The following is a 27,840-nucleotide window of genomic DNA, read 5'->3' as shown; positions in this document are numbered from 1 at the left end:
GGGAATCATGTCAAGTTGATCTCGATGTATGCTAGTATTCTGAAATGCAATCTTGGCGCTCAGTTTCTGTTCTAAAGTTATAGCTTTCAGTTTATTCGAACTTGCTAAACAGCTCCAGCTGCTCAGTGTGGCATCTGGGTACCTGAATTATGGCCCCAGTTTATTTCTAGTGTACCTAGAAAGCAATGTAGTATAATATTGAAAAAAACTTGTTTTTTAATATCACCTTTTTGTGCAGTCTTTTAAAATTTAAAATTTAAAATTTAAATTTAAAATTTATAGAGGAGGCTACCACACTCCTCTATTTAAATAAAAAAAGGAGGAAAAGACCTCATCAACCTGGTACAGAAAATCCTACGATAATGTAGTTCTTAAGTGCAAAGATTTTTTTTTAAATCTGCAACCAGTAAAAATTTAATCATAAGTTTAAAAAACACCCCTCCAAAATCTTACTTATTGTTTTAATCATATCACCAAAAAAAATATCACATATCAAAAAAATTCACAGTCATGTGTTGAGAAAACAGAAACACACATAGCTTAGTAGTAATGTTTATCCACCGCATGTTGTGGATTTCCCTGCGTTGTAGCAGTCAAGCGACTCTCACCGTGTCATAATTACCCAAATCTTTGGAGCGTTGCAGCAATACCACAGCTCTCATCGCAATGAAAGTCAAGACAAGACGGCTTCGGTCCTGACGGTGACTCATTTCGCAAGGGCTTCTTCTGGAGACCCAGGCCATACCAACGCTGCTGTCACGCGAATGAGCTCTTACATACGTGTTCACCGTTGTTTTCTAAGTTGCCACTTGTACATTTTATAGTGAATCTGATCTGATTTTTGCTATTTATTCCTAATTTACTCCACATCTGTGGTGCTAATCCTGGACTTTATATTCACATTCTCAAACGCTGAAATCTTCTGTCCTGTGTGCGGCAGCAGCTAAAAAAACAAAACAGGATGCTAGGTGTAACTAACTTCTTAGTCTCTGACACACACACAGGGAGTGACACAGGCTACACACACTGCAGCAGGACATATTTATCCACTCTTACCCTAGCTGAGACAGTGTATTTTTTCTAGCAAAAAAGGTGCCAGTACTCAAATAGCAGGCCACCCTTCAGGTGTGGGGTGATCACTGAGGGACCCACCCCATAATAGCCAGATCACCTGCAACCAGTCGCAGAATTGTTGTACAGAGCCTGAGCTCTTTCATTAAAACTTGGGGACCATGGGTCAATTTTAGCAGACAATGGAAAAGGTGCCGGTACTCAGTACCCCTTCAAAAAAAGCCCTGATCTGAGATAACATTTAATCATCTCTCTGACCTCATGTGCAACTTTCTTTAAATTAGTCACCTTATTCTCTAACTCCTCTTACTCTCTTACCTATCTATATGTTACATCTTTGCTTTACCCTACGCTGTCTATTAAAATGTTCTATTACGTATTGTGTTGACATTGTAAGTAGTAACTATGCCATACTTTGCATTGTTGTTTGAATATTTTTACTGCTGTAATTGTCTATTGCTTATGTTTTTATTCCTACTGTACACTGCTTTGAGTGAATTCTTTCAAAAAGACGGTAGATACATCCTAATAAATAAATAAATAGGAATTTTATTAGGAAAGGGATGGTAAATAAGACCAAGAATATTATAATGCCTCTGTATCGCTCCGTGGTGTGATCTTCTTACCTTGAGTGTTGCTTTCAATTCTGGTCATCGTTTCTAAAAAAAAGATATAGCAGAATTAGAAAAGCTTCAAAGAAGAGCAACCAAAATGATAAAGGGGGTGAACTCCTCCCATATGAGGAAAGGCTAAAGAGGTTAGGCTTCTTCAGCTGGGAAAAGAGATGGCTGAGGTCTATAAAACAGAAAAAAAACCTCTACGTCAAACAGTACAATCAAAAAAGAGTAGATGCTGGCCGAAGGACAATCCAGCACAGGAGATGGTGCTTAAAAGAAGCTTTATTGGCTGTTTGGACAAAGGGACCCAACACAGTCCATGTTTCGGCATCACAAAATGCCTGCCTCAGGGGTCACAATAGTGTTTAAAAAGATTTGCCCAGAGGCATCTGCTCTTTCAGAGCAGTGGTCTTTTCTTTTTCATCTGGACCACCTGGCTGGAGTTGTGCCAGGTTCACCCTTCAAACTTCTCTATAAAATCCTGAGTGATGTAGAATGAGTAGAAAGGCATTGATTTGTTTACTCTTTCAAAAAGTACAAAGACTAGGGGACACTCAGTGAACTTACATGGAAATACTTTAAAACAAATATTTTTCACTCAAAGAATAGTTAAGCTGTGGAACTCGCTACCAAAGAATGTGGTAACAGCGGTTAACATATCTGGGTTCAAAAAAGGTTTGAACAAGTTCTTTATGCTTTTATCTCGGGATCTGTGGTGCTAATCCCAGGCTTTACACTCTGTAACAAAATGCCTAGCCAACCGCCTGGGGCTACCCTGTGGCCACTTAGAGGGTCTATCCCCAGCACAGCTCAGGTCTCCCTGCACCTGCCGCTTATGCTCTACATTAGCACCTTCCTTCCACTGACTGGGTCCCACCCCCTCTGGGTGAGTCTTCCACTTTCAGTTTTTCCCCAATGATTTCCAGGTTGCTGGTTCTACACTTCCAGGGTCCTACAGTTCCTGGAAAGGACTCACAGACCCAACACACAAACCACCAGGATTCTTAGTCAGTCCAGACAAGCAGAGGCAATAAACTAAAAATGTTTATTGTCATGAACAGAAAAGGTGCAATCAGCAAAGGTGCAAATAACAAGTAACTGAAATATGGATCGACTATAATACTATCTAAACATTTGTATACTACCTGGGGAGATCAGGACATATAGCTGCTCATAGACCATCAAATATAACTGTTCACAGGGCCTCAGCAAACAGAGATTTTTCTTTCCTCCCTGGCTAAAACTGGAGAAAAAACCAGAACATCCTAGCTGGATTTTGAGCTCCTGGGCCAATCAGAGCCCAGAACAAGTTTTAAAAGTAGCTGGCCAAATTACTGCAGGTTACCTCTTGTGTTAACTACAGAAGGAACAACAGTTCTTGTAACAGCTTTAAACATAAACAAGCACCACCTGCTGACTCAACTAGAGAAATATACTTTAAGAAATAATTCAGTTTTGCAGGCTTAAAAACCCACTGTTTTGTCACACCCTCACGTCCTCGTATCTCAGGATCTTGGTGCTAATCCCAGACTTAATCCTTTAAACCTTGTATTTTAGAACCTGAGGTGCTTATCCCAGACTGTACCCTCTTTTCGTCATTGTGTTCTCATACGTTGTCAGACTTTCCAATTGGTTGTTGATATGGTGGCTAAAATTAAAGTGAAATAGCTACCACTTTAGCAATCCATCTGTCAAGAGTGGATAATGCTTGGACTCGGTTCCAGAGAGGAAAGAAGCAAAGTTTTAGCACCTTGCTTGTTTTGTGTATGTTATAATCATGTTACCAGTTGTATTGGTTGGTTGTGCATAGTCACAGTTCATTGTGTGTATGTACTGCATTGAGTACGGTGATATGTAGACGTCTTACTAGAATCTTCTACCATTAGGCTCTTGTGTCCCAGCGCCAGAGAACCAAACCAGATAGCAAGTGACAGCAGAAAAGTACCTAACTGCAAATACTGTGCTTTTAATTAGCTGTTCCAACAACCAGAATCTGGTCTACTAATTTACCACATGTGGCTTCCTCATTTAAGTCTTGAGAATAAATGTGTGAACTGGGCCCTGAGCTCTCACAGAGCTGAAAGTAAAATTCACAGAAGCCTTTCTTCTCAGCATCAGAACATCTTACTAGGTCAGCCTGCAATCATTATTTCTGGATCTTTTAGCAGTCTTTTCTCTTGGGCTCGGCCTCCTTTCAACTTCTCCTGCTTAACGTTACGACAGATAGGTATTTGGTGTGTGCGACTGGGAACATGTATAAGTATAAAGCGACACTTTTTCATTCTCTGTGGCCTATTTTGTGTTTTTGTCTTTCTGCCTCTGTGAATAGCACAGGGGAAGTTTGGAACAGTTCATGTAGGTTTTATCCAGTTTTTCAAAGGGAAATTAGCTCTGTTCTTGACCTTTCTGTGCAACTCCTGATTTATTCAACTACAGAAAGTACTAAAAAATGTACCTTTGCAGCAAAAAGAAGATAAACACTGATTTTGTTTTCATACAATCAAGAAAAATAAACCAGTTCATTTACAATTTAGAAACACCTGGAAACACAAGTGTTTTCGAGATGGTAGAGGTGTCTTCCCTTGGAGCAGAAATGAACAGTAGAAGCTGGGAGGTGCCGTCAGATGACTGGATTAGCTACTTTAGCGTTGGAGGTGTTAAAATATTGTGAACAGCTGACGGTGTTAGGGTTGCAGCTCATCAGAACTGTGACTTGAAGCTTGAGTCATGATTCCAGTGTCATGGTTTGATTCACTATTTTCAGTCTAATGGATGTTTCATCTTGTCATGATGTTTGCTTTAAAGTCCCCTTTAAGAATAATAAATACAGGTATTTGGAGACCAGGTGCTCAATGGAGACACGAGTTGTTCCATAGGGTGGATTTAGGGTATCAGTAATGGTTCACCTTATTTGGAGGGCTAAGATACTTTGTTGCACTGAATGAGACATACATACCACGCTGCGGCACCTGCAGATCAGTGAGACATACCACAATGCTGCATTTGCAGATCAATGAGACATACCACGCTGTGGCACCTGCAGATCAGTGAGACATACCACAATGCTGCATTTGCAGATCAATGAGACATACCACGCTGTGACACTTGCAGATGAGTGAGACATACCACGCTGCAGCACTTGCACATCAGGGGCTTCGGGTAGTACTTAGGGTAGTGCTTTTGTGTGTATATGTTTGTTTATTATGGACTTGATATACCACCTTTCTGAAACAATCTGTGGTTTAGAAATTAAAACTCAAAATTGAAACAGAAACTAGCTACATAATGAATAGGAAAGTGGAAATCAGAATAAGACAGAGAGAGAGAGAGTGTGCGACACAGGGGATAGAGACGAACACTGACAAGTCAAAGTCATCCCATCATATAGGTTTGCAGGCCTTGCATTTCTTTTTTAGCCTGCAAAAGTGCACTCCTTGACCCTGTTGCCGGGTTGGGTGGTAGCTTGTTCCTCATGAGGACACTTGGAAGCTGCTTCCAGGAACGAGAGCAAGTCGGTAGGTTTTCCACGTGGTAAACACAGATTGGAGAATCCCAATGATGGGGTTAAAAGTAGTGACAAGATAATACCTGCATATTTGTGTAGGACAACCAAGGGAACAATCAACATGAAATTTCCACAAAAAGAATGATTATCATGAGCAGAAAAGGTTACTTCCTGCCTCACTCTCTGTAGCCACCTTTTCAACTTTCAGATTATTCTTGCTTTCCATCAGCTGATAGCTCGGATGCATTCAGTCTCTCTCGGGGTAATGTCTCCCGATGGATTTGTTTTGCACGAACCATGACAAGAATGAGGGAGGGTATGTGGCGTGCAATCTTGATTCATCACTTTTGCTGTTAATCTGATTCTCGATATTTGCATTATGCCAGAGAGAGTTCGTACGGTGTAATGGCCGCACAGGCAAGTTGATGGCCCTCAATCTAATTTGGATAATTTCTGTATCTTTCTATCACACCTTCTTGGTTTCTGGTTGCATTTGGTACTTGAGGATCTTCTCTTTCTCCTCACACAGTACAGAACAGCCACAATGTACCAACACTTCTGTGCTTTTATCTTTACCTTGGCGCCCAGTTCACTTGCTGAGGTGGAAGGTCCTCTCCAGCATGCTTCAAATTATTTCTGGTGGCTTCCCCAGGTTGACCTTCCCTGGTACCACTGTCTGCACCACCACACAGCCTGAAAGGAAGGAAACAGAGGTGTAGGTAGGTGGGGTGCAGGGGCAGGGGCTACTCCCCCATACAGATCAGCCCTTGAGCTTCAAACTGATGCCTGTTTTACAAAAGGTCTTCTCCCCCTGACATCAAAACCTGGTTACGTTTCTGGAGGAACCCTCTGTGTACCAGTTTAGACATGTGGTTTCCCTGTGTGAGGTACGTCAAGCACATTGTAGGAACACACAAACCACTACATTCTCTGGTCTCCTTCACCGTGAAATGAGCACAAGGACCACAATGCATTGGGTTTTGACAGGCAAAGTGTAGAAATGCTCAGTACATGCAGTTAGGAGCATCTCTGTAACTAATTTTTTATTTTTGGAAGTGGCTATTTTATGTGTCTGGCAATAACCAAATGGGATGGTTATTTTATAATAAGAATTGACAAAGTGTTTATTTCTTTCTGTCAATCACTAGGAGTTTTTACTGCAGGTAATTTAAAAGTCTAAATATAAATCCTTGAATAACTATTGGTTCTGCTCCACTAGAGAGAATGAGATGATGAGTGAGGTTATTCTTGAGTGGGAGAAGAGAGAGACTTTCAAGAGTAGGCGTAATATTTGATTATAAAAAGGCAACATAATATCTTAATGACAGAATCAGATGAAGACATATGAATTACCCAACTGGCTTTCAACCCTCAACTGGTTGACCTCAGTGGTCAAATCTTGTTTTGCCTCTCTGCGTCTCATCTGCTCACTTCGCCCCTATTTAGACGATGACTCATGTGTCACTGTTCTCCATAATCTTCTGTCATCCAAGATGGATTATTTATTAATTTATTTTATTTATTTATTGGGATTTATTAACCGCCTCTATGAGTGAAGAGATTCACCCAAGGCCGTGTTCAGCAGGTACAAGTTTAACATAAAACAATTTGTTAACAGCATAACAATAGTAAAATAACCAAGAATAAACATAAGTACAATAAAAGAGGTAAACTTGAAAACAATAAATTTAAACCTAACAATAGAACTACCGTGAAACAGTATCAAAAATATACACATTTATTTATTTATTGCATTTGTATCCCACGTTTTCCCACTTCTTTGCAGGCTCAATGTGGCTTACAATATGTCATGAATGGTAGAAATAGATTACAAAATAGACATTTAGTGTTGCAGAAGGATCTTGGGTAGCATTATAGTAAGAAAACATGGTAATAATATAACAAGCAGATATTATAAGGCAATACTGAATATATGTGGAGGAGTTGTGTATTTAAGAGCACTGGAATTCAAATACCAGAGATATAATACTATCAAGCATTAGAACATTCAACTAACATAGATATGATGCTAAAGATTTTCTACAGTACATGGATTATTGTAATGTCATTTATGCCAGTCTTCTGAAAGGTGGTATATTGAGCCCTGAATAAACGGACATAAACAGGACCTCAAACTTAAAATCAGACTCAGGCCCAGATGCATAAAACAAAGAGCCGGCAATGTGCTTTTTATACTGGTTCTAGCCGGTTTAGCGAGCACGGAGTTCAGCGAGACACGCACCAAGGCGTCTGCGGGCTCCTTTCCTGTCACGGTAGCATCTAATGAGAATTGTATGGAAAGCTATTTGAATGAGCTAATTGCTATTCAAATATGCATTCCAAGTGATGCACAGAAAGGACCGCCTACTTTTTTAAGATGAAATTTTTATGGGTGGTCGAGAGCTGTCGGTACTGCTGTTTCCTTCCCAATACTGCTGAAATTCTACCCTCAGCTGCAGCTGCCTGGATGGCTGAGCAGAGCTGTGGCATCTCTAGAGGCTGAGCCCACGCCCACCCCCCCCCCCCACGCCAACCATGCACACATGCACGCACGCAGCCCTTCGCTGTCTCCTTCATCTCACTATTCTTTTGCTTCCCTCCCTGCCTGCTTGCAGAGTCGACACTGGCTCCCTGTCTATACTGTTGCTGAGGGGCAGATCGGACAGGTTTGGCTGTACGTCCAGGAAAGTGAGTACTGCTTACGCCAAAGGAGACAGCTGTAGTGATGATTAAAAAAAAAAAGTTTGAAAATAGAAAAAAGCTACACACTGCTTTCTTACACGCAGCCTGTATGCATGTATAGAAGATGTCTGTAGCATGCACAGAGCAGCCACGCTTAGCGATTGGCTGTTCTGCAAGCAGCTCATTTGCATCCCGTTTCTTTTGAGCATCGCTCGCTATTTCCAACTCGATAATTTTTACTGAGGTGGAAATAGCGATTGGTGCTTTACCGAGACTTTGGTGCATCTGCCTTTCAGAGAGCTGAGTATGATCCTCAGTTTATTGAGCTGCATATGTGTAACAGGAAACTGTGCCTCTTTATCTGCCGCCTGTCTCCTGAAAGATTGAAAAGCTACAGTATATGATGTGGGAATGAAAATGGAAAGAGCAACAGGAAAAGATGGCCAGAAAGGAATCTCTAACCCAACATCTCATTCTTTCTTCCTCCCCTGCAGCCACCACCATGACGGCTACCAACCAGGGCTGGCCTGAGGATTTTGGCTTCACAGTCAGTGGAGATGGGCCATGCTACGTACTCTCCGTGGAAAAGGGCAGCAGCGCCCACCTGGCTGGTCTGCGGCCTGGTGACCAGATCTTGGAGATCGAGGGCCAGAATGTCTCTTTCCTTTGCTGCCAGAGCCTGATTGCCTTAGCCAGGAACTGCAGAAAGCTACCCCCTGGCATTGGGGTCGTGTCACGCATTGAGCAGCTGAAGTTGTTTCCTGATTCCAGTGGCGGATTTGGATTTAATCTCGTGGCTGGAAACCCAGTATGGGTAGGACGTGTGGCTACGGGCTCACCAGCAGCTGACTGTGGGATCACTCCTGGGGACTTTGTGCTGGAAGTAAACAGAAGCCCGGTCACAGATTATGAGGAGGTGGCCGCAATGATCAGAGAGTCCCAGGGGAGGGCGCTGCAGCTGGGGGTGCTGCACAGCGGGTCGATGCTTGAAGGCCAGGCCAGGTATCGACACAGTCAACACCAAGCCCTGCACTTCAGCCGAGAGGTAGGGGGTTCTCTAGTATAACTTAACCATTTGGATGGATTTGTAAAACTGCTCTTAAGGTGTGATGTGAAGTAATTCAGTGTTTTAAACATTGTTCCACACTAGTTTTGAAAATATGGGATGACACGGCTGTCATTCCATGAAAATGATGCTGCTTGATTGAATCCTGGAGTTCTGCTCAGGCAAGTGAGAAAGACTGAGGGCTTCGCTCGGATGCTGCAGAAGATGAAGATCAAGCACTGAATTGCTTGGATGCAGGGAGGGTTCGGTGGGGATTTCTTCGGGCTCTGGTTATTGGATCACACTGCCTCGACCACCACTGAGTTCCCATAGGACCCAGCTCTATGGCTGCCAGTATGTCCTGAGCACCCCAAAACTGAGCAGGCTCCTGCATGATGTCTGGGGAGGGTAGTTCTATTGTATTTGGCACCTACTGTATGCAGTAAATAGTACTAAAGCGAGGTGTAACCAAGAGGGGAAGGGGCAAATGAAACTGTTAACCAGGAAAGTCACATATAAAGAAGGACCTTGTTTTCAGCTGATGAAGGGACACTTCACAGGCAGTCAGTGGCAGAGGTGTTACATCCCATGTATTAGCCCACTCCTCCCTCTTCAGTCTGGTCTGCAGATTCACTAAAACACAGAGACTGCTGCTGTACCCTCCGGCTAGTGCCAGGGTGACCCAGATATTTACAGGGCACTGTTAATGCCCAGTATCTAACCGGGAAATATCTGCAGAAACAGCTGTCAGAATCCGGAGATAATTATCCAGTTTCTGACACTGAATCCCATATTCAATGCTGATACACAGATTAGGCCTGACACAGAATACTGCGGACCAGTTCAGCCTGGGCTGAATATTGACTGGATAGTCTTTCGCTGGGGACCATGACATCAATATTCAACTATGCAGCGAACTTAGCATTGGAAACGTCTACCTTAGACATTTTTAAATCAAATTTATACTTCAGTGATCTTATTTGTTTATCCACATATAACTAAGTGGTGCCAAAATCCCACCGTCTCTTTGACAGTATAATGATTTATAATACGCACAGAATTATCCATCGAAGAGCTATTGGATCTCAGCCTCCATGAGTTTAAGTTTTCTTCCCACATGGAATATTTATTTTAGGAAAATGTCATCTTTATTAATAATTACAGATAACCCATAGAGAACGTTAAGACTCTGAATTTCATTTCCAGGTTAATGAAACTCTTGGAGATGAGCCGGAAGTCAAAGAGAAAGTGCTCACGGCTCTGAAGCGCTATGCGGTCGACAGAAAGGTGGAGAACTTGGTCTATGCTCTTCCCATGATCTTCACCAAGGAACCTCAGAAGCGGCTCGTGAGCAGTATCAGGTACAGGAATACCAGGATGTTTACAATGACGTTCAGGCCCCGATGCTCAGAAGCAAATGCGGATGGCGCTAGAGGCCATTAGTGTCAGATTAGCGTCCTTTTTTGCTAGCGTTCAGTGCTCGGAGGACTCTAGCGCGGGGAACAGTGAGCGTGCCAAAGCACACGTCAAGAGGCATTCAAATTCACGTAAATGAAGTCATTACCCAATTCCCTGCCAATGCTCAAAAGAACAGCGCATAAACCAGGGGCATAGCCACGGGTGGGCCTGGATGGGCCTAGGCCCACCCAGTTTGGGTTCAGGCCCACCCAGCAGTGGAGGCAGCAGAGCGGAGGGAGCAGGCTGAGCTCTGATCCTGCATCTGCCTCCCTCTCTCTCACGGCAGCGCTTCCCAGACACTGCCTACCGCCGTCACGATCGCAGGATCTACCTCTCTCCATTTCAGCACTCAGCAGCAGCGGTAGCAATTCATACAAGCTGCCTCCTGCTTCTAACCCAGAAGCATCTCCTCTGCCGCGTCCTGCCCCAGCAGAAACAGGAAGTTGTGATAATGGGTGCGGGACGTGGCAGAGGAGACGCTTCCGGTTTAGAAGGAGGCAGCGAGTATGAATCGCTACCGCTGCTGCTGAGTGCTGAGACGGAGGGAGGTAGATCCTGCGATCGTGGGAAACGCTGCTGTGAGAGAGAGGGAGGCAGATGCAGGAACGGAGCTCAGCCTGCTTCCACTGTAAATGTTTTGGGGGAGAAGAGGGTGGGCAGGTGGAATGGAATGGAAGGATGGGGGCGAAGGAGAATCGCAGGACATGGATGGGAGCGGGAAGGGAGGGCAGGGGAGAGAGGAGAATCGCTGGGTATGGATGGCTGGAGGGAGGGGACAGGGGAGAAAAGAGAATTGCTGGGTATGGATGGATAGAGGGGGCAGGGGCAAGAACAGAATTGTTGGGTATGGATGGATAGGGGCAGGGCAGAAAGGAGAATTGCTGGGTATGGATGGATAGAGGGGGGCAGGGGAGAGAAGAGAATTGCCGGGTATGGATGGATGGAGGGGAGAGGAGAGTTGCTGGACATGGGTGGATGGAGGGTAGGAAAGAGGAGAGAGGAAGGTTGCTGGACATGGGTGGATGGAGGGAAGAGCAGGGGAGAGGAGGGTTGCTGGACATGGATGGAGGAGAGGGAAGGGAGAGCGAAGAAATGCTGGACATGGATGGAGGGGATGGAAGAGTGAGGAAGGAGATGAGATGAGGGAAAAGGAAGAGAGGAGAAAAACTGCACACGGATGAAGAAAATAGGCAGAAGCTGGATCCATTGGACAGTCAAGTCTGCGGAGGACCCAGCTTTTACTTACGGATATAGAGCAAGAAATGAAGAAGAAAGGCGGAAAGTAAAGAAATAAATGGAAAGGAAGCCCTGGAAACGGAGTTAAGAGGACAGATAGCAGCAGAATCAGATACTGGGCCAGCATGATCAGAAAAACAAAGTCACCAGACAACAAAGGTAGAAAAAAATCATTTTATTTTCATTATAGTGTTTGGAATATGTCCACTTTGAGAATCAGGTGCTCAACATTAAAAGTTTATATTTATTTACTTATTTATGGCATTTTATCCCACATTAAACATGAATTAGATTGGAACCTGGGATCATTTAATTTTTTTTCCTGGAGAGAGTAATGCATTGCCTACCCCCCCCCCCCAGGCTCTCTCCCAGGCTATAACCAGCTCTGCAATTTTGAGGGGAGGTGCACAGGTGGACGGGGGGGGGGGGGGCGCAGAGGTGGACCAGGGAGAGAGCCTGTTGTTAAACATTTACTAGCACACCACTATCTAGTGCCCACCCATCCAACCTGTTGGTCCACCCAAAAATTGACTTCTGGCTACGCCACTGGAACCCAAGCTGCCTTACTGCCGCAGAATTAATGCCAGCTCGGAGCTGGCATTAAGGGTGCAAGAGAACAGCTTCCCCCTTCCTCCTCTTTTAAACTGTTGCTCCTTGTAGCCCGACTCTGCCAGTACAGGTGCAGCTCCTACTGTAGGTGAGGGATATAAAAGTCAGGCAGAGGACCGGAGAAGGTAGAATCCAGTCTGCTAAAATTAGCATTGAACCAAAAATCCGCCACGGATTGCGGAATATACATTTTTCAAAAATAAATAAAATGGGTGGCTGGTATTTGAGGGACAGAACATCAGTGAAAGGGTGACATATTTTTAGAATTCTGTTATTTCTGGCAAACTCCTTAACCACTGGACGGTGTTTTCTGTTGCTCAGCCATAGCTGATGGAGAGCTGGAGACTAAAATATCAGCTTGCATAGACACAGTTTAAGGTTTCAGCTGAAATAAAGTAGCTGGGCTGTTGTTTAAGAGGATGAATGGGAGGTAATATCACCCCTGTAGCCATCCCTAGTGAGATCCCACCTGCTGTACTGTGTTCAGGTATGACAGGGTGGAAGCAGTTCAAAGCAGAGCAACACACTTCTTTGCCTATGGCTGGCCAAAGGTTTAATTGTGCCCTGGCAGCAGGTAGGAGGAATGGGTTTGGTCAGTGATGTCACTGGGGTCTGTTTGATCTCCCCCCTCTCCACCATCCACCATCCATGATTTTCTCTGCTTCCATCCTTCTTCTCATCCCTTGTTGCCTTCCCTCAGTTGTAGCTCTTGAAGTGGGCGAAGCTGGAAGTCCGGGTGATTTTCTGCTGGGGCCACTGACTTGGAACCTTCTGGACCTGACCAGGGTAAAGGCTGCTGCTGTCACTTGGCCCCTTTCCTTCAAATCATTACCACCAAGTGGCAGCATCTGAACAAATGAGTGTGTGAGAGAGATATTGAGCCTGTGTTTCTGACCTGCTAACACTGCTGCTTCCGGGCCAAGTCTGTGGCTCCGAGAGCTTCTGCTTTGTGAGGGGAACAGCTAGTGACACAGAGGGAACTGCCCGCTTAACCCCCCCCCCCCCTTATTATACTGGGTCTTGTCATTGTCTGCAATCATGTTCTACCAGAGAGAGAGATTCTTGCATAATGTTGCAAGTGCTCTGGGGTTGAAGATTTATTCTACTTTCCCTTCCCCATCAGTCCACACACCCCTTCTTCTGTCAGAGCTAGCCATGCCCCCCACCCTAATGCCCCCCCCCCCCCACCTTTACTGCTGATATACAGAATGTTCCAACACTTTCTGCCAATTCTTCTCATCCTTGCTTTCTTGGGAAACAACCAACAGACTGGCTGAGGATTTTTTTTTACCTGTCCCCCCCCCCCCCCCCCCACTTGCTTTATATTATATTTCTCTGAGTTTTGAGTTTATATCCATATCTTTTCTGCATTTTGCACCATGGGACAGGAAGAGAGAAAGAAAGCAAAGTCTCTAGACAATAAAGAGCAGAAAGGCATCAGGCAAAATCTTGAAATGGGTCTTGGAAAGGTTCATTAGCAGGAGGCTGGGGGGGGGGGGGAGGGGGGGCTTCATCTGTCAATTTGCTCCTGAAAAAAAGACCAGAAACCTCTGTTTCTGTAGAAAGAACCTGAAAGAAGACTCCATAAGCCATTATTAAGATGCTCTGGGGGAAAATCCCCTGTTTATTTCTAGGATAAGCAGCATAAAATCTGCTTTACTCTTCTGGTCAGGTAGGTGTGATCTGGGCTGGTCTGTGTTGGAATCAGGATACTGGGCTTGATGGTCTGTCTGGCCATGCACACTGGGGATCTTTACTTTCCTGTTGGGTAGTGACAGGGAGGGACCCCTTAGACACTGTCTCCTGTTCTGTCACGAGCAGAGAAGTCACGTTTCTCCTTAAAGGACCTCAATTCAGACATGATGCCTACACACACCGCACACTCCCCCGTCCATTACTAGCTCAAAGAAAGCTGTGTGGTCAGTGTTATCTGGTGTATAGAGAAAAACAACGACCAGCAAAAAGGTTGTAGGAGAGAGACTTTCAGTGTTACAGAGGAGAGGAGGGTTCTGTGTGTGTTGGAGAGAGGAAAGTTATTGCACACGTGTGTGTATTAAGAGAAGGAAGGAAGATTGTGTGTGTCTTTTTTTTTTTTTTTTTGGGGGGGGAGGTTGTTGCATGTGTGTGTCTGCAGGGTCTGGTTAACACTGAAGATCTGGGGTGGGGGGGGGGGACCTGGCTGTGATATATCCGCACAGCGGGAGGCTTTGCCCGTAGGCGCTTCTCAGCTGCCGGCAGTGCGTGGCGGGGGCGGGCAGTGTCCCCCAGGCTTCCTCTGTTTCACACTTGCACAGACGATTCCGATCGGTACCGAAGAAGGAGCTCATCATCCCTTTGGACGCGGGTCCGGTTATCGGGGTTCACTTATCAGGGCTCGTCGGGGATCGGGGCTCAGTAATCCATGTGTGAATAGTGTGTGTGGGAGTCGGGGATCGGGTCCTCCGCTCTCTTTCTCCTCCTGTGCCACCTCTCACCGGACTCCCGTCATGTTTGCCAGGATTTTCGTCCCCAAGAAGCACCGGCAGCACTTCGACGAGCTGGTGTCCCAGAGCCTGCTCGGGAGGCTGTGCAGGACGAGGAGTGAACCCGGGAGTGAGCAGCGCAGGAGCCGGAGCGAGGAGCGGCAGGACCGGCTGAGGGGGGCGGCCAGAGCCAGCTCGGTGCCCCGGTGCCCCGAGGAGACGGCGAGGAGGGGGCTGTGGAAGACGAGCAGCCTGGCTCCGGGGAAAGCACGCAGGTGAGTCCCTGTGAGCTCCAATCCCCGCTCTGATTCCTGGAGGGCTGAAACAGGTACCGACTGGATAAGCAACAATTTTACACTGTATAGTTTTATTTTATGTTGTTACAAACACAGAGAAAAAAGTGAGCTGATACCAGGGTCTAATGGTTACTGTAGAAGGCTTTGATCCTACTGGAGCGGTTCGATGCCCACTTCAGCTCCTTGTGACTCTGGGCAAGTCACTTAACCCTCCATTGCCCAAGGCACAAATAAGTACCTGTATATACTGTGGGAACCACTTTGAAAGTAGTTACAAAAACCACAGAAAGGCAGTATATCAAGTCCCATTAACAAGATTCCAGGCACAATCTCAAAGAGTAGCAACATTCCGGAATCCCAAGGAGTGGAAGAGTAGCCTAGTGGTTGCTACTATTTCAGATTCTACAGGGAATGTTGCTAGTGGAGAAGTAGCCTAGTGGTTAGTGCAGCGGACCTTGATCCTGTGGAACTGGGTTCAATTCCTACTGCAGCTCCTTGTGACTCTCTGGGCAAGTCACTTAACCCTCCATTGCCCCAGGTGCAAATAAGTTCACCTTTTATATACTATGTAATCTGCTTTGAGTGTAACCACAGAAAGGCAGGCTATCAATTCCCATTTATTAAGGTATAAGCTTCAGATGCATGGAAATGCTAAAAGTGGGCCAGCCTGACAGTTCAGTAGCACTCATGTAGAAGGTCACTAGTTCTATCCCTCAGTTGGGTCTTGCACTCCTGGGGTGGACAGAGGATAAAAACTCATGTTTATTAGATTCTTGATATACCACCTTTCTGTGGTTTATATATTATCTACAGGCAATTTCTTTGTCCCTAGTGGGCTCACAATCTAAATTTTTGTACCTGGGTCAATGGAGAGTTAAGTGAGTTATCCTGGGTCACAAGAGCCAGCCCCACCCCCCCCCACCCCCATTCCCAGCCCACTGCACTAACCATTAGGCTGCTCCTCCGCTGAAGAGAGAGATGTACTGAAAACTCATGATTGCAAGACTTCAGAAGGAGCCCTGTGCATGTCCTCTGGTGAAGGACCATTGGCACCATGACTGGGCTAGGCATGTTCTGTTGCAGAAGGGGGTGAGGATAATATACAGGGGAAAATCCCTGGGTGTTGGCAGATCCCAGCCCTGGCTCTGGCTGAGCTGGAAATACAAAAGAGCCAGAGAACATTACTGGATAATAAAAATGATACTGAGGGACCTTAAGTTAAGGACCTGCACTGTCAAAAAGGCTGCAGTTTCACACCTTTATTAGCCACAGTGTGGAGGACTTGTTAATTTTGAAAAAAATGGTATTCTTTGTGGAGAATAAGCCTGACATGTAGAGAACAGAAGGCCAGGTGGAGGTCAGAGGTCATCTTAATGTCTAGAGAAAGAACCTCGTTCTTACTACTGCAACAGCTATGCATTTATTTTCCCACCTATTTGCAGGCTCAATGTGGCTTACATAGTACCAAGAGGCGTAAGCCGCCTCCAGTGATGAAACAAATACAGAGTGATGTGGTAGAGAATGAGATGTATGTGTTACAGACACATAATAGAATCGAGAGAAGAGATATATAATGTTCGTTGCAGGTTATGGTTTCGTTGTGTTGCTGAGTCTGGGCACTTAAGTTGGATCAGTAAGGTATGCCTTCTCAAACAGAAGAATTTACTTTTGTTGATCCAATAAGAGGGATCCCAGTCTGCCAAGAGTCCAAATTACTGGATGAATTAACTGATAGAAATGCTGAGGTGCATCTTATCTTACATTCAGCTCTGCAAAAGCACCTCGTTCCTTCCCCACAGCAACCCCTGATACTCTATTACACAGCTCTACCAATGCACCTCACTCCTGCCCTGCAGCACCCCGTCCTATGCCTATATTGAGACCTTCTCTGTATACAGATCTATTAATGTACCTCATTCCTGCCCTGCAGTATTCCCTGCTAGGCTACTACAGAGAAGCTCCACTTACATAGCTCTGTCAATACACCTCATACCTCTCCTGCATTTCCCCCTATCATTTTGTCAATGCACCTCACTCCTGCCCTGTAGCACCCCATCCTATGCCTATATTGAGACCTTCTCTGTATACAGATCTATTAATGTACCTCATTCCTGCCCTGCAGTATTCCCTGCTAGGCTACTACAGAGAAGCTCCACTTACATAGCTCTGTCAATACACCTCATACCTCTCCTGCATTTCCCCCTATCATTTTGTCAATGCACCTCACTCCTGCCCTGCAGCACATTCTGCTTTTATAGTATACAATCATTTCCCCTCCACCCCACAGCTCTACAAATGCCGGTCAGTGCTTCCCCTCCTGTACCCTCTGCCTTATTCCAGCACCAAAACCCTTGGACACACAGCTATTCCAGCTATGTTTTATGTTGAAACGATTATGACTGTAGTCCTGTAAGCAGCCCAGAATAGTAGATTGTGCAGATTGTACATTTCTTAAATAATTAAATCAGTAAATGTACCTCAGTCCTGCCCTGCAGTACGTTGAGTACTAAAAGATTCCCACGCACAGCTGCACCTCACTCCTACCCAGCCGCACCTTCTGAGACCTTCACAACAAGTTGCTGGCTCTTGGTTTCAGCCCATTGCTGAAGTTCCAGAGATGCGATTTCTGGATCAAGAGAGAATATATGTTGCCAACAGCTCATTCTGTTTCATCCTCTCTAATTTTGTCTTGGAGGAGCTGCTATTGAATCGTTTAATGCAGTTAATAAGCATTTGCAAACCACGCTGGCAGTGACAGATGCCGCAGTGACTAGTCTTTGAAACTCACTATTTTGGCATTTTCTGGGGGTATTTGCTACAGTGAGTCATGGTGCAGCTGAGGCCTCCCCCTCCTTTAGACCCACCTGTACAACCCCTCTGCTGCGGTGACTCCTGGAAAGTAGGAGTGAGAGACGCTGTTCACAGCCTGCTGGAGAGACCTGGGTTCCATGCCCAGCTCTGGTCTTTGAGGATGGGGCACTCTTTTGAGGGAATATCAGGAGAGGCTCCAGGAAAAGGGGGGGGGGGAAGATTCCCCAGCTCTACAAGAAGATTGGAATCTTTATGGCTCCCCAAAAGTGGATCTTTCAGCCCTAGAGCACAGTGGAATGATGTTTATTGTTTCGTCATGATATACATGGAACAGTGATTATATGAGGTTATGCAGGGCTCAGAGATTTTTGTAGTTTTTATTTGGGGGGGGGGGGTCATAGTGGACTATTGTATAATGTTAGAAAGTGGATGGTATGTTGGATAAGTTTATGGTTTGTTGTAATTGGGCAATAACTGAACTGAATTAAATTAAAATTCAAGGAACTCTGCACACTCAGTACCATTTGCTTCCAAACAAGGCTTCTAGAGAGCTTTTTCCAGCTTAGAATATGCAAACAACAGGCATTGCCTACAGGGGTGTAGCTAGGTGGGACCACAGGGACATGGGCCCCCACAGATTTAGCCCTGGCCCCCGCCGATGACACTCCCCCGCCACTTTTGATCCCCCCTTCTACTGCCACCGCTGCTGCCTGGTACCTTTTGCTGGCGGGGTTCCCCAACCCCCGCCAGCCAAAGTCTTCTTCAGCGCCGATCTCTGGCGCCTTCGCTGATCTGTTTCTGTGAGTCCTGACTCCTGACGTCCGCAGTGGGGGGGGGGGGGGAGGGTCGAAAGTGGCAGGGGGGTCTGCAGCTGGGGCAGGTGGGCTAAACTATGCCTCCCACCTCGGGCTCTGGACCCCCCTCCCGCCGAGGTCTGGTTATGCTCCTGATTACCTGTATAGATGGCACTGCCAGATTGTGTCCTGGACAGGGGGAGAGGGGAACAGGGGAGTGATAGGACTGCGCTAGACTTGCCAAAAGGTCATAGAATGAGGATAAATAATGTGACTGCAGATAAGACCATATGGCCTATCCAGTCACCTATATCAATTACAATCCCTTCCTCTCTCTCAGAAATTCCCTGTGCTTGTCTCATGCTTTCTTGAATACATCTTTCTCACCTTCTCTTCCACTGGGAGGCTGTTCCATATATCTATCACCATTTCCTTAGATTACTCCTGAGTTTATCCCCTCATTTCAATCGAAAGAGATTTGCCCCTGTGCATTTATGCATTTCCCCATCCTGTCTTGATTCTAGTGCATACATGATTAGATCTTTAAGGCTGTCTCCACATGTATGATCAAGACCATTAACCATTAGAGTATCTGCCCTCTGGACTGACTCCATCTGATTTATATCTTTTGCATACCAAGGCATAACCCAAAGTGGCTTTTCAACATTAAATCTTCATATATCAATGATCCATCCTTTTGGAAAGGGCAACATAGTAAGCCTTGTATTTATATCAATAAAATACATAAAAGTCTGGAGTGCATTACTTAAATCTCACTTTTGAAAGAACAGTCTTCAGAACAGGGGCATAGCCAGACTTCGGCAGGCAGGGGATCCAGAGCCCGAGGTGAGGGGGCACATTCTAGCCCCCCCTCGGCGCTGCTGACCCCCCTGCCATTTTTAACCCCCCGCCACCACCACCACCTTTGACCCCCCGATGCCAACCCTTTCAACCCCCTCTTCCCGCTGCCGCCAACCCTCCCCCGCCGCTGTCGGGTACCTTTGCAGTGGACTTTGATCCTGGGGAACTGAGTTCGATTCCCACTGCAGCTCCTTGTGACTCTGGGCAAGTCACTTAACCCTCCATTGCCCCTGGTACAAAATAAGTACCTGAATATATGTAAACCGCTTTGAATGTAGTTGCAAAACCCTCAGAAAGGCGGTATATCAAGTCCCATTTCCCTTTCCCTTATGACATCACAATATCAGAATTGAGCCAAGTATCGGGCAATCAAGCCATTGTGACATCACTGATGAGGTTGGCTCTTATTGGTGGAATGAGTGGAGGAATAGCCTAGTGGTTAGTGTAGCAGACTTTGATCCTGGGGAACTGGGTTCGATTCCCACTGCAGCTCCTTGTGACTCTGGGCAAGTCACTTAACCCTCCATTGCCCCTGGTACAAAATAAGTACCTGAATATATGTAAACCGCTTTGAATGTAGTTGCAAAACCCTCAGAAAGGCAGTATATCAAGTCCCATTTCCCTTCCCCCCTTTCCCTTATGATATTACAATATCAGAAGTGAGCCAAGTATCGGGCAATCAAGCCATTGTGACATCACTGATGAGGTTGGCTCTTATTGGTGGAATGAGTGGAGGAGTAGCCTAGTGGTTAGTGCAGTGGACTCTGAGTCTGGGGAACTGAGTTCAATTCCCACTGCAGCTCCTTGTGACTCTGGGCAAGTCACTTAACCCTCCATTGCTCCTGGTACAAAATAAGTACCTGAATATATGTAAACCGCTTTGAATGTAGTTGCAAAAACCTCAGAAAGGCGGTATATCAAGTCCCATTTCCCTTTCCCTCCACCAGGACGTTTTGCGAGGATGTCCTCAGCAAAACTTGGGCGTCCCCTTCGATTATGCCCCTCAATGTGTCCCTGCCTCGCACACTCAGACTCTTTGTTCACCATTACTTCATCACTTTGAAGACTTGTGTTATCTCTCTGTGCTTCAGCTCTTGTTCGTTCTCTCCCACCCTAGAACTGTGCGACTTTACAAAGGTTCGAAGAGTTTTGGCTTCACACTCCGAGGACATTCTCCTGTGTGGATCGAGGCTGTCCTCCCCGGTGAGTGATTATTATTTCCCTCTAGAAAACATTTTGGAGGCCTCAACAGAGGACACAAACAGGACAGGAAAGACAGACCTCCAGCGAGCATGAAGAGTCTCAACCCAGACTCCTGCCTCTTGGGTCTTGAGTCCTGAGTAACTTCCTGAAGGTTCAGAGGGGAAACAGTGAAATCCCAAGTGCTCCCAGACTTAGTGTGAGCTTGATGAGAATATACTGCTACCTTTGTGTGTGTGTGTCCCCCCCCCCCCCCCACACACACACTTTCCTTTTAAAATTGTGGTTACACCCTCCTTCCCCCTGTCGTTCTTGTCTTCTTAATCCTTTCTATCCTCTCTGTTCTATGCTATACTCCAGTTGTTCCCAAATCTGGTCCCGGAGGCATCCCAGCCAGTCAGGTTTTCAGGATACCCACAATGAATATTCATGAGAGAGATTTGCATGCACTGCTTCCACTGAATGCAGTGGCGTAGCCACAGGTGGGCCTGGGTAGGCCAGGGCCCATCAACATAGGGCTCAGGCCCACCCAACAGCAGTACGCGTTTAGCGGTAGCTGGTGGAGATCCCAAGCTCTACCAGATGAAGACTTCCCCCTGATGGTAAAGAAAACACTACTCTCCACGATACTGGCACCTGTGCATGTTCAGTTTTCAGTGCATGCCTGCTGCAGACTGCCAAGGTGGAAAGAAGCATTTTCCTGCCAGATGAGATGTCTTTTTGTGGTAGAGGGGAGAAGAACATTTGGTGCCCACCCACTTCTTGCCTAGGCCCACCCAAAATCTGTTGTCTGGCTACGCCCCCGACTGAACGCAGCTTTAGCTTACGAATATTCACTGTGGGTATTCTGAAAACCTGACTGGCTGGGATGCCTCTGGGACCAGGTTTGGGAACCACAGACATACTGTTTGGATTGTAAGCTGCCTAGACATCCTGGTTTGATACTCAGGGTAGGAAGTCCTGAATAAACTTGATAAGTGACATTTCTCCTCTCAGAATTCTGTTTCATGTAACTGGATGAATGATACTGCTCTTTTCCAAGGCCCAGGATAGGGGGAGGGGAGAAACGATCCTGTGATGGGAAACCAAAGACCAAAGGGGACCAGAGATTCTGAGGTACAGAGGGCCTGAAGCATATAAACAGGTTGATATTCAAATGTCTCAGTTAGTGTTCTTTTTAAACGCAAGCACCAGGATTGATGTATATTATGTGCATTGAGCACTATTATTCAGATAGCAACCAGGGCTGAATGTAGGTGGAGAGCGATGACCATCCAGCTATGTAGTTTAAGTTTGGACAGTCTGTTTGCTGACTGTTTTTACAGTTAGGTGCAATGCCTTTGCTGTGCCCTGGCAGATAGCACCAAGATGGTCTATCAGAAATTTTAGCAGCACTATACGAATAGTGTTACTGAAAAGTCACAGATAGGACAGAGATAACAGCTTTAGAATATTACGTTGAATGGCCTTTTTCCTAGTCTGTGGCCTAACCTTTAAAGCAGTGAATGAAGTTATCCTCAAATGATGTTCATGAAATACATTCAGCACAAAAGGTCCAGCTTAAATCCAAATGGGACTTGGGATTAGAGGTGGCCCTGGTGTGTGTACACTGCCTACTCTTCCCCTTGTTTTTTACACTGACTTTCTCTGTTTCCTGACCCCAGGGAGCCCGGCACAACTGGCTGGTCTCAAAGCTGGAGACCAAATCCTGTTCCTCAATGGACTGGACATGAGGTGAGGGAGCCACTGAACGTTCAGGGTAAGGAGGAATCATCAGCAAATGACAGGTTTGGCTACTGTGTCCACAGCAATAAGATATTGACAGTCCAGGGGCGTAGCCAGACTTTGGTGGGAGGGGGTCCAGAACCCGAGGTGAGGGGCACATTTTAGTCCCCCCACGGCACTGCCGACCCCCCCCCCCCCCGCCATTGCTGACCCCGCTGACCCCGCCACCACCAACTTTGCCCCCCGACGACGACCCTCTGGCCCCCCCCCCCCCCACCGCCAACCCGCTGTCTCCTACCTTTGCTGGCGGGGGGACCCCAACCCCCGCCAGCCAAGGTCCTCTTCTTTCCACAAAAGGCTTCCTTCTGTTTCTGACGTCCTGCACATTATACGTGCAGGACGTCAGACTCACAGAACGAAGCCTTGCAGATCAGCTGATCTGCAAGGCTTCATTCTACATCAGAAACAGAAGGAAGCCTTTTGCGGGAAGAAGAGGACCTCGGCTGGTGGGGGTTGGGGTCCCCCGCCAGCAAAGGCAGGCGACGGTGGGAGGGGGAGGTTGAGAGAGTCATCGGCAGGGGGGTCCAGGGCCAAATCTGCAGGGGCACAGGCCCCCCCGGCCCCACGTAGCTATGCCACTGATTGACACCTTCATAATTCAGCAGCCCTACTGACAATCTCAGTGGAGAGGTGATAGGTGGCTCAGATACCGTGACTGGACTGTCCGTTCATCCTTAAAGGTGGTCTAGAAAAGGTCTAAGCTGCTCTGGCAGATCAGTGTATCAGGAAAGTTTGCACTGGAGGTGTGTGTCTGTGTGTTTGTGTCTATGCGTGTGTGTGTGTATGTCCTTGTGTGTGTGTTTGTCCATTCATGTGTGTGTATGTGCCCGTTTGTGTGTTTGTCCATTCATGTGAGTGTATGTATGCGTGTGTGTGTCCTTTTATGTGTGTGTATGCATGTGTGTTTGTGTCCTTGCGTGTGTGTCTATGCATGTGTATATATGTGTATGCCTGTGTCCGTGCGTGTGTGTTTGTGTCCATGCGTGTGTGTGTGTGTGTGTGTATGTCCGTGTGTGTGTTTGTCCATTCATGTGTGTGTATGTGTCCGTGTGTGTGTTTGTGTCCATTCATGTGTGTGTATGTGCCCGTTTGTGTGTTTGTCCATTCATGTGAGTGTATGTATGCGTGTGTGTGTCCATTCATGTGTGTGTATGCATGTGTGTTTGTGTCCTTGCGTGTGTGTCTATGCATGTGTATATATGTGTATGCCTGTGTGTGTGCATGTGTGTGTGTCCATGCGTGCATGTGTATGTGTGGTGTGTCTTTTTAAAGACCAGCTCATGTTTGCTTTACCAGATGTATCACCGAGGATAATTTGATTGTCAAGCACACGCATTAAGACTCCTGAGGCAGGCACACCAGTGCCGAAACACGATATCGTGTCAAGTCACCTTAATAAACACCTGCAATTTCAGTTTGGAGTCCTGAGTCTGTGTTTGAAGAGCCTGATCCAGTTCCCACTCCTCGTTTTTAGACTGTGTCTACTCCGTGGGACCTCCGTGTTCTTTCCACGTTGTGTGGTTTTGTTCTGTACTGTTCTATACATAAATTTAGGACCCTCGGTTTTCAATACTCCCTCAGTCTTTCATTACCTGAATTGTAACTTGCCTTAAGCTTAGATGTTCGAAAAGATGAGTAAATACACATAAAATGCAAATAATCTTTCAGAATAATAAATTCACTAGAAATTACAATTAGCTAAGACTTTCGATTGCTGTGGGAGAACCGTAAGAGTTCCGGGGGGAAGGAGAAGGGTTGAGGGGCTAAGGGAGTAGGGACATGGGGAGCTGTGTGTGTGTGTGTGTGTGTGTGTGGAGGGAGGGTGATACAAAGAGAAGCCAATAGTAGCATGTTGAGTCTTTATAAATACTCTAAAAAAAATTGACAGCAGTGTCTCCTGTTCAGTGGAGGACCCCTCTGTTCCTTTTCTCGCCTGTCTTGCATGTGGAAAGGTTTGTGAGGGCTCAGCCTTTTGCTGAATTTACGTGCACAATTGCTTTGCTTTCTCCAGTATTGCATTTCACTTCAAAAGTATGTGGATCTGGCACAAAGCAGCTGAATTTTAAATACAAACTGCTCACATACTGAAGATCGACTCAAAGCCAAGGGTTAAACGCCTACTCTCCAGCATGAAATGTGCCTAAGTATACACTTACTATTCAAGCACACTTCAAGCTGTGCCACATCCCTCCTCATGTTATCCACACCGTTCAGGTTCTTGATCAATTGCAGATTTTAGTATCATCCACAAGGAAGCAAAACTTACCTGATATCCCTTCCACAGCCCTGGAAAATGCTTGTAATTTCCAAACCTCTCAGAGAGCTCCTCTCTTCCTGTAGATTCCACTTGCATTCGTGGAAGTAGGGGTCCATAACCAAGCTGTAGGTGATGCAGAGATACATTAAGTTAGTCCATTAAGAAAGTATCACTTACTGCCACTGTTCCCTCTGAGCTGAGTGGGAGTTCCTCCAGCTGCATTGCTGCCAGTGGGAGGCGGTGTGTCAATTTTCTGTTTTCAATTGACTAGGGACAGGCAGGTTCCCTGGAAGTCCTGCAGAGTCCATCCCTCACTATTGAAAATGTGATAGTGAAACAGCGCACACCCACTGGCAGGACTGTAGGTGGAGAACTCCCGCTTAGCTTAGAGGACACAGTGCTTACCGCTTGGTTGTTGACCCTTGTTTCCACCTATCTAGAGCTTCCTGCAGCTCAAGGAGTGAAGCAGCAATGTGCTTGCCTGTCTCTATCTCCACTCACAAGTGCTCACCAGTGACTATGGAGAAGGTAGCACCTTCCCTTTCGTGGATCAGTGCGCTCACACCACCAGAACCTTGTACTCTGGTAAGATCTGATAGATCGTACAAATGCATGACATGTTCCCATACTCCATTAGCTTGGGCTTAAGCAGATTTCATGGAGTTGCCCACTCTGCCCTTTCCCTCTTACCATGTCTCCCTTTCCCCTTTTTCCATCCTAGAAACTGCTCTCATGAGAAAGTTGTCTCCATGCTGCAGGGCAGCGGTGCTATTGCCAACCCTAATTGTAGAAGAAGGAGCAACCAGCGTCTGTGGTAAGAGACGTTTCTTATCACCCCAGCCTAGATCATGCCTAGATCCCTCAGGGCCATTTTTGATTTTCATTCGTGTCCTGTCTTCCCCTTTTACATATTTAGACCCCCACTGTATGGATTTCCTGCAGCAGTCCTCAGCTCTTACCTCTCTGCAGTGGTGGCAGAAATTCTTCCATCAAGTATCAAGATTCACGGAAGAACGTTTCACCAGCAGCTGGAACATTTGCTAACTCCAGCTGAGCGATACATCACCTGCAAGCACTGGAGGAGTTCTTCCAGCACCGGTGAGAACTCATGACAGTCCTCAAATGCTAATTGATGCAAGACCCTGGATGTGACCCCTGTCTAATCACCAGGAACTCTCCAGATTTAGGAGACTCCGGGACTTCCAAGAAATCTCCAGGTCTCTGGAGACAGTGAAATCTCTGGATTGTTGACTGCTATTGTTTCTTCCCCTTCCCAGGTGGCCTTCGGGGAAGAGAAGGGGAACCCATTTGGGCAACCGGGCAGTGCCCGAGGGCCAGAGGCTCTAGGGGGCCAAGAGGATTCCCTCCTCCCTCCCCCGCCACCACACACTATAGTCCCCCGAGACTCAGTGGGCCTCCTCGGTCCCAACTTGAAGGGCCCTGGTGATCTAGATGCCTCTGAGGGGGCAGGAAAGAACCCACTCTTTCCTGCCCACTGCCGCTATCTTGCCAGGCGCCACCTGTGTTTAAAAATGGCTGCCGAGACAACCTGCGGCAGTCTTGTGATACTATCGAGACCAGCGAGGACTACCTTGGAAATCTCAGCAACCCATTTTGAAAACATGGCTAGTGCCAGGCAGAATAGTGGTAGTGGGCAGGAAAGAGTGGGGTTCTCTCCTGCCTCCGAAGAAGCCACTAGGAACACCAAAGCCCTTCAAGGGCTCACTGAGGTTCGGGGGACCTGTAGTGTGTGGGAGGCGGCAGAGGCAGTGCGGTGGTGGTGGGGGGCCAATGACCTTTACTGTTGGTCCAGATCACTGTCAACCCACCCCTGGATCAGAGGCAGCATCTAGTGTCTCTAGGGGACCTGGAGAGTTCTTGGAATATCAGTCTCTTCCAGATAAGGAGCCTGATTCACTAAGTGGCGCTGGGAAAAATTCACATTCTGCGCTATTTTAGAAAGGGCCGTGTATCGCTCCATGGTGCGACCGCACCTGGAGTATTGTGTTCAGTACTGGTCTCCGTATCTCAAAAAAATATAGTAGAATTGGAAAGGTTTACAGCGAAAGGGCGACGAAAATGATAGTGGGGATGGGACGACTCTTCCTATGAAGAGAGGCTGAGAAGGCTAGGGCTTTTCAGCTTGGAGAAGAGGACGGCTGAGGGGAGGATATGATAGAAGTGTATAAAATAATGAGTGGAATGGATCGGGTGGATGTGAAGGCGACTGTTCACGCTATCCAAAAATACTAGGACTAGAGGGCATGAGTTGAAGCTACAGTGTGGTAAATTTTAAAACGAATCGGAGAAACTTTTTCTTCAACCCAACGTGTAATTAGACTCTGGAATTCGTTGCCGGAGAACGTGGTATGGGCGGTTAGCTTGACGGAGTTTAAAAAGGGGTTAGATAGATTCCTAAAGGACAAGTCCATAGACCGCTATTAAATGGACTTGGAAAAATTCCGCATTTTTAGGTATAACTTGTCTGGAATGTTTTTACGTTTGGGGAGCGTGCCAGGTGCCCTTGACCTGGATTGGCCACTGTCGGTGACAGGATGCTGGGCTAGATGGACCTTTGGTCTTTCCCAGTATGTACTTATGCTTTCTAGAACAGGGCTTAGTGTGTTAAACTGTGGGCGCAGGACTTGCACAAATTCAAACCTGTGTAAATCCTGGTTCCACAGCCCCCAAATTCTGTAACACTGAGCAAAATTGTTTGGAACACCCCTGACCCGCTCACGCCCCCTTTTGGGTTGCAACAGAGAGGTTCTGGATGCAGATCTTTATAAAATCGCACAAAGCCAGATCCGTGTGCAAATCCAAATAGAGCCAATTAACTTGAAAAATGGATGTTACAGGCAGTAATGGTTTGTAATGACTCATGAGTTAATGCATTTTGTCTGGACGTCCAGGATCATTTGCAATTTTGCGCCATTTCCAGAATCCATGGATGTTGCTTAGGTAACAGCCGTGTATTGCTTTTGTCCAGTCCAACCTCACTTCCTCCTCCCTGTTCCCTGCATGACAGGAGGGGGGGGACTGAATAGAAAACAGAGTGACAGGAGGAGGGATTGAATAGAAACAGAGTGACCGGAGGGGGGACTGAATAAGAAGCGATTGACAGGAGGAGGGATTGAATAAGAAACAGAGT

The 27,840-nt window shown here is 46.4% G+C and overlaps 1 protein-coding gene across 1 annotated transcript in view; it reads left to right on the top strand.

Annotated features, from left to right (window-relative positions):
• Positions 1 to 8,377: 8,377 nt before the first annotated feature.
• The window catches only part of GRID2IP (Grid2 interacting protein), a 68,311-nt gene continuing 48,848 nt past the window's right edge, over positions 8,378 to 27,840 (top strand). Inside the window, 10 exon segments of the mRNA XM_030213019.1 lie at positions 8,378 to 8,920; positions 10,127 to 10,281; positions 14,721 to 14,960; positions 20,565 to 20,650; positions 22,312 to 22,381; positions 25,411 to 25,459; positions 25,461 to 25,503; positions 25,606 to 25,659; positions 25,662 to 25,760; positions 25,763 to 25,787. Of these exon segments, the coding sequence (XP_030068879.1) occupies positions 8,378 to 8,920; positions 10,127 to 10,281; positions 14,721 to 14,960; positions 20,565 to 20,650; positions 22,312 to 22,381; positions 25,411 to 25,459; positions 25,461 to 25,503; positions 25,606 to 25,659; positions 25,662 to 25,760; positions 25,763 to 25,787 (1,364 nt within the window).

This window comes from Microcaecilia unicolor, chromosome 8 (genome assembly GCF_901765095.1).
Source record: "Microcaecilia unicolor chromosome 8, aMicUni1.1, whole genome shotgun sequence".
Lineage (NCBI taxonomy): Eukaryota > Metazoa > Chordata > Amphibia > Gymnophiona > Siphonopidae > Microcaecilia > Microcaecilia unicolor.
The sequence above is the reverse complement of the archived record's forward strand: the minus strand, read 5'-3'. Positions and strand labels throughout refer to the sequence as shown.